The 7,284-nt window shown below is 44.3% G+C and overlaps 1 protein-coding gene across 1 annotated transcript in view; it reads right to left on the bottom strand.

Moving 5' to 3' along the window:
• GALNT16 (polypeptide N-acetylgalactosaminyltransferase 16) overlaps positions 1 to 7,284 on the bottom strand; it is a 35,948-nt gene that overhangs the window by 14,586 nt on the left and 14,078 nt on the right. The window contains exons 7-10 of the mRNA XM_009634147.1: positions 7,240 to 7,276; positions 5,118 to 5,205; positions 4,040 to 4,124; positions 2,884 to 2,987 (exon numbers count right to left, since the gene is read on the bottom strand). Of these exons, the coding sequence (XP_009632442.1) occupies positions 2,884 to 2,987; positions 4,040 to 4,124; positions 5,118 to 5,205; positions 7,240 to 7,276 (314 nt within the window). The remainder of the gene's footprint in view (positions 1 to 2,883; positions 2,988 to 4,039; positions 4,125 to 5,117; positions 5,206 to 7,239; positions 7,277 to 7,284) is intronic.

Below are 7,284 nucleotides of genomic sequence, written 5' to 3'. Positions count from 1 at the left end.
GTCTCTTTTCAACAGGGAGTTCTAGCTTCGAAGAGAGGAAGGGCTTTAAAAAACAAAAAAAAAGGCCAAGACTTAAGTTTCTGTCTGGTGGTGTGTCCAGCTGGCATCTGCTCTCCTGGAATGAGGTTCTGACTCACTCCAGCCCATAACAAAACCAAAACTCTCAATCCAGCATGCGTAACTTAAAGTGATGTCCATTTCCCAAGAGAGGATTCCTCATGCCATATTGATATCTTAGGCACACAGACACTCCAGGTTTGTAAGTTACAGAATTCTTTAAAGAAGGGGCGAAAGAATCCAGATGTTGGGCACAGAAGAGAAAATGGAGATCAAACATAGCTTATTAAGGACTTTCATCCACCCTCCGATGGAAAGCATAGGAGAACTTTTTGCTGTGTATTTTCCAGGATGTGACCCAGTCCATATGTGTTTTAACTACTTAATCACTGTGGCTTTTCCCCATCACAGTGGAAAAAAAGGGGTTTACCAGCTCACATCCAGCTGGAAGGATATTTAAGCAGCTGGTAATTGCTGCCTGATCGTTTCTGTGTACCTGCTGTGTGCATAGAGCTTGTCTGGCTCTGTGCCCATCCGATACATTCTCCTAATCCTGTTTCCTCACAGGAAAAAACTTTCAAAGAAGTTGTTTATTAAAAATGGCCTTCGTGGGCAGGAAATGGCCCATCTCACCTACCCAAATTAGTCAGAACCACTCTCCCACCTCACCTGCAAATGGTGACATTATCCAAACAGTTCCTTTCCACTCAAAACTGTAAAATGTAGTAAAAGTAGTGTTTCAGAACATTATCAACATTTTTCCTTGGTCACAAAATCTAATGTTCAATTAATAATTAACCACTGAATACTTCAAGGAAAAATAATACTTTTTGTTGTCAAATACATGTTGATTTTTACCCCTCTGCCATGCAACAGCAACAGACTCAGTGTAGAAGCCACGGGTTGATTATGCTGAAGAGGTGAACAAAAGTTAGCTTTAAAAAAGGAAATAGTCTGTTTTCTTTTTAAAATACCTGCCTATTGCAATCATCGCAGTTGATGGTGTGGCAATGCAGTTCAGGGATAGGCCCCATTAAACAGAGCATTTTGCACTTAGCTTTGCCCTCTGAAGGGTGGAGGTACAGGATAAGAGACAAGTGATGGGAGACAATGAATTTACAGGGAAACCACACAAGGCAAAACTGGCAAGCCCTGTACACCTGAGCCGGTCCCACACAGCCTGGCTCAGCCACTGCCAGGCTTTACAAGAGCAATCTGAAGGAGACAGAAGCAATTCTGTGGCGATTTTGATCAGCTGTACGTGCAAGAAGGGCTGTGGGCATGCAGGTGATTTACTGCCACTTATGGCAGAGAGCTCTGCTTAGTATCAAGCTACTGACATATGCACCAAACAACAACACTGGGCTCCCAGGTGGGCAGAAGCAGACAACCGAGAGCCTAAAGAAATATTGTTTCTCCACCTTTGGGGTTTGTGGCTTTTACACAGTTGCAGCTCAGAGGCTGGCAGGATGGCCAAGTGGCTGGCTCTGCAGCTGGAGCAGGGCTAGTGACAGCAAGGAGCTGAGTTTGGCTATGCAGATGAGTCTGAGAAGGGATCTTCAGGCCCGGGTAAAGGCTGCCTGTTAATTCTGCCTACAGCGCACAGCTGATGCTACTAGCACTGCTGAAATCCCAGTGCAAGCCCCATTTAATATCTCTTTTTAATATCATGAATATCATAAAACTGAAGCAAGACCTCAGAAAACAGGGAACACAAACACTCATTAGATACTTTGTTTTTAAAAAGTGGTACCTTGATATTCTGTTATGAGCCAAAAAAATTATTTCCTGGCCCCAGAGAGCATTTCAGAAAGAGGCAGCTCTCCCAGCTGTATTCAGAGAAACAGAAGTTTCCTCTTCCTGACTATTTCTTTCTTTCTAACTGGTCCTCCAGGTGCTAGAAAACACCATATAAATTCTTCTTTAAAAGGGATTTATTTACAAATCTGTGACATTTATGGAAACTGTAGAAACAGAATAATTTTTTGGCAGCATTAGCTACAGAAAAGTCTATTTAAGTTGACTGGAAAACAGAGTAAGGCTTTTATCTCTTCAGCTCCACCTGCATCATTTCTAAATAAATGCCCCCAATACTTGAAGTCTCTGTGAACCTCTTTTCAATACTCTTCCTCCTTTTGTCACTAACACCTGGTGACATTGCAGGATCCCTTCACATAGGGCAAAGAGAGATGTTTGGAATATCTGTGCCACCATTAAGTGCAAAGAGATGGGTTTCAGCACCATGCCCTATAAGATAACAGCTCTTGAGTGGACAGACTACCCTGGGCCTCTGAATTCCTCAGATATTTGCGATGCCCTAGTCTGCTTCTAAATATTTGCATTCTGAACCTCTTTGTACCCAAATTCCACTTATAAAGAGGTTTGTTTTATTAGGAAAAACATAATTCTGACCTATCAAGCTGGGAAAGCAGCTCAGACTTATCTGGGAACAGGTATAAGAAGAGAGTGTAGGGAGTGACTGTCCACTTCAGAGCTGGGGCAACACAGACTGTCACGTGAAGGACTGGAGAAATATTCTCCAAAACCAAGCAACAATTTAAATATCAGGAGGTTTCTCTTTCTTACTCGTACTGTGGATGCACCTGTATAACAGCCTGCAAGAAAGTGATAGTCGTGATCGCAAAAAACTTCCATTTACTTTGCACAAAGCTGACAGCAATACAATTCTGACCAACACAGGGATTACCTGACCATGTCCCTAGCCTTGTAGATCAAACCTCTCAAAATGAGAATTCTGGTAAGCAAAGATGACTGGGAAGTGGTTCCATGTTAGTGTGTCATTCCCCTGAAACACCCTAAACTTACCAAAATTTTCTCCTCCCCAGATGTCCATTTGAGTATCATATTTTCCCAGGTGGTTAAACCAGGACTTGTCAATCACAAAGATGCCTCCTGCTATGACAGGGGTTCTGGAAAAGAAAACACAAGCCCCCCCAAAACAATCACATGTAGATGTAGCACCACCATCTTCATTTCAGAGGGGTGGCAATTTGTCCAGGCCTGACAAATTGTATTTCATTTAAAAGAGAAAAACAGTAGAGCTGGGACGTGAACCTGCAGCAGGCTTCTGAGATCCCCCTCACTATATCACCCTCCTGCCTTAGTTAGATGGTCCTGCAAGCACTACATGATTAATTCTGCATCTTTTGCATTTATACAAATATGCACAGTGTAAAGGAATGACAGGGGCACTGTCTGATGACTGTGTTCACCAAGTAGAGACGGTGTGAGAGACTTTGCTGATGAATGTACTGCTCTGCTGTTAGCAAGCTGGTTGCTTCTGGAGTACAAAACACAGGCTCACAAATTACACAGAGGAACTGAATGATACTTCTATGTTACAAACACAGAGCTGTCTGCCTATACAGACAAGCACTGTGACTTTTTATATCAGGTTTTGTCACATTCTACATTCCACAGAGCCATGTACACAGCAGCAAGGCTGGCAATAACTGTTCCAGACAATAGAGTCTGTTTTGTCCATGGACACATGGACATATTTAGAAGAGAAGGATAACTCTGTGCCCAAATGACTAGGCAAGATTCAGTTCCCAGGTCTGTTTTACACTTCCAGGGTGACTGTTCAGCTGCTTCATTCCTTAATTCTTCACCTGAAAGATGGAGGTAATTAAAAAAACCCAAAGGGATTTCTAAGGCATTCAGAGTGTTGAGTGAGACCACAAAACCAAACATATAGAAGAAGAGGAGGCTTGTAGAGATGGCATGCCTACAAGCCTATGATAGTATATAATTGCTTTGAATATTCAGGCAGTAATACTCTCAGAATTAAGGTATAGACTTCCATGCATTCAGAAAATAACATGAAGAGTTTGTCATCACCAAGTGAACACTGTGGCATTTTGTCCTCAGCAAGGCAGTCCTTATGCACTCCTTGCCATACAGGTGAAGGCTTTGGAAAGGCATTTGGAGGGACTGCACACAGTCCATCAGAGACAGCTACCTTATAGACTGAGTTGGGTCTGTTCTGGACATCTTCTGCTCTATAGGAATCTGCTCCCACTTAAAGTGAAGGCTCCAGTCAAACCCTGAGAAGGAAAAAAACATGTAAAATAGGTTATGCTACTGTTTTTTGACTAGCTTCAGTGATAGTCTCCACCTTTATATCACAGGCTATCTCTACTTTCATTTCCTGACCTCCCTCATGGTCTACCCAAAATGGCAAGAGTCTATCCTAATGTAGCTAAGAAGTCACCAGCTTCTGTCTTGGCATCCTCATCCATTAGTATTACAGATCTCTGCTCAGCTCCACTCCATATCTTCAGGATGGTGTTGTCAGTGTGAGATATAATTGCATTTTGACCAGTCTGTCTTACACTTCCTTGTCTGCTAAAGTTACGAGGCTTTAATCAAAGGACTTTGTGGGATGTGATGTATTCTGGGAACAAAGGCCTGCAAATCATTGTCACCATCACTTCTTCAAGACAACCATTTATTCATAGCTGGCCTGTGGTGGATAGTTGAGCACAGCATAATCACTAACATTATACCTTTGTTAAGGGTAGCCACAGAACGAGTAGCCTTTGGCAGGCAAGCAGTGTGGCAGCGAACCCCAGCCATAGAAGAGGGAGAAGAGCACCAGGCACTGTGGTGGGTGACCGCAGGAACAGCTGCAAGGGGGTTCAGCTGCCAGGAGAGAGGTGAAAATGCTTTTCAGAAGATGCCATGAGATAGCCTGGTAGATAGGAGCAGCAACTGGAAGTGCCTGTCAAACTCCAGTGTACATGTAGTGTAGGGAGGGCACAGTGATATGTTTAATCAGTTAACTAGGCCTGTTGATCAGTTAACTAGGCCTGTTGATCAGTTAACTAAGACAGTAATGCAAGCTCAAGAGGAAAACACTGGTTGGCTTTTGTTTTAATTCTGCAAAAGATCTGACTTTGCAAGTTGCAGGAAAAAGAGGACAGAGAATCCATCAGTTAAGATCATCACTGTTTTCTTAGAAAGCTGAAGAGAACATCAATTCTTTTTCAGGCACCACCACTCAGGCCTAACTTACACAACCCATTCATTATACCCACCTCCCCTCAGATCTGCTGATGCTGCCAGGTAGGCAAAATTATCCAGGCTGATAACATCAATGATCGGACTCACCACTCGGGTATAATCCTGAGGGAGAGAGAGAAGGGGGGGGGGGGGGGAAAAAGGAAAAAAAAAAGAGTCAGGCTTTTCTTGTATGTCTGGCAAAGCTGCCAGAGATAAGAAAACACAAAGGTGCACATGTTTGGCTTCTAGTAGCTGAGCAAGGGATCTGTGGCCACTACATCCAAACATGGAGATGGTGGGTATTAGCCAGCTGCACACCATGGATGCAAGGAATGAATCCTGGGACCCCAGCACCCAGGACTGCTGCTAAGAAACAGCTCTTTAATTCCTGCCCAAGTCACAGGGCATGAGTCACTGTCCCAAAGGTTTTGTGCTTGGTTTTGATATCTACTGACAGCATACTTTCTGCTCAGCCATCCTCAAATTAACTCATTATCATCAACCTAGAAATGATCAACCCACTAATAAAACATCTTCCTAACAAGTACTATGAATCAAAATCCCACACTTAAGAATCATGGTGCAAACTGAAAAAAACATATTATAATATTAAGAATTCGGGGGTACTTTATTGGCGCTAAGGGGTATAGATATTTACAGTTTCCCTTTGCAATTCTTTTATTAACTAGAGGTTGAGATTATAACCATTTTTCAACATCATGAGATGTTGACAGTCTTCTGATAGCTGAAATATATGACAAAACAGAGAGCCACCAATGCCAGAAACAGCATCTTGTTATCGGACAACTGCCAGCCTCCACACTTTTTCTATCAAACCTTCATTTTGTGCCTTACAATAGTTCCTCCTGTTGTAATGCACTTGGCCAGGATGGCACGTCCTAGGTGACAGCTATCATTCATGTTTATTCCCCTCCATGCTGCAATGGCTGCACAGTGGCAGTATGTCTGTCCAGATGGAGTCCCCCCAGCACCCACGCAGCAGCCACTGCTTTAACCAGCCAATGCTAGGACTGGGTAGGGCAAGACTGAAATCTGAACTAGGATGCACATCAGAAATGTAGGAAGTAGGTCAGAAATAGGCTGACTTGAAATCTGCTCACTAAATAATACTGGAGTCGGCACCCAAGCTTTTGCAACATACATCCTTCCCTGAATAAACCAGCGAGGTCCTTTCTGCTTAAAGACCCCTATGCTGCTGCTGCTGCTGCAGCTTGACTTAAGAGCAGTAGTAAAGTAAACATTTATGGGCTTCCGAGATGGAGGATTTATTGAGCAGGAATAAAAAGCAGAAGCTTTTAAGTCATCAATCCTGAAGTTTCAACTTCTGCTCCTTCATATTAAGCCAAGCAGACACGAATACAAGGCAGCATTAAGAGACTCCACCCCTTCTCCTGGGGCCTATTACTGTATGGAATCCTCCTTTCAGAGAAGGGGATCAGTCCCTGACCCTTGCAAGCATGGCTGTGACTTCTCTCATCACCTCTCCCCTGTTTGCTCTTACAGTGAAGCCATGCCTCCCCTTCCAGCCTACACTGCAGTCAGGGTGACAGCTGCTAATATTCCTCTTTCATTTTCACTCTTCCAGCCTCACGTCAATCCTTTCCCAAGTAAACCAGCAAAGGGACATCCTTGCACTCACAGGCAGCTCCTCTGTGCTAGGAAGCCTGCCTGCATGCGGGTGGTGTGTGTTGGCAGCTCAGCAGAAGCATTAATGGAAGTAAAGTTTTGGCAGTGAGGAGGCAGAAGGGAGGGTCCAGCAGCAAGAAGGGAGATAGCAAGTGTGGGAAGGTTGCATAGTGTGTGCTGCCAAAGCGGCTACCCTACATACACGTGGACAGGACTGGGAAGCACAGCACCAGCAGGAGACCTGAGATATAAGTTAGTGGTTCAAGTGTTCACCATGGCATCCCATCACTGAGCACCTCCTGCCCTGCCACATTAGCAGGGGAGCGTAGAAGCCCATCAGGGTTCTCTTGCCCATATAGCTCAAGCTGTACCTTCCTCTGTGACAGCCTGCCTGAGGAGTACCTGGGAATGCTGTCCTTACTGGCATTGCTGATGGCATGTGAGGGCAGAGGATCCACCAGCACAAAACAGGTCAGCCCCACCCATTTCAGAGGAGGAGATGGTGCTCACCTCTTTCACTCTCTGAAGCATTGGCTGGCGGCCATCGCTGTTTCG

This window comes from Egretta garzetta, unplaced genomic scaffold (genome assembly GCF_000687185.1).
Source record: "Egretta garzetta isolate BGI_Z169 unplaced genomic scaffold, ASM68718v1 scaffold2, whole genome shotgun sequence".
Classification (NCBI taxonomy): Eukaryota; Metazoa; Chordata; class Aves; order Pelecaniformes; family Ardeidae; genus Egretta; species Egretta garzetta.
This window is presented reverse-complemented; position numbering and strand designations above follow the sequence as displayed.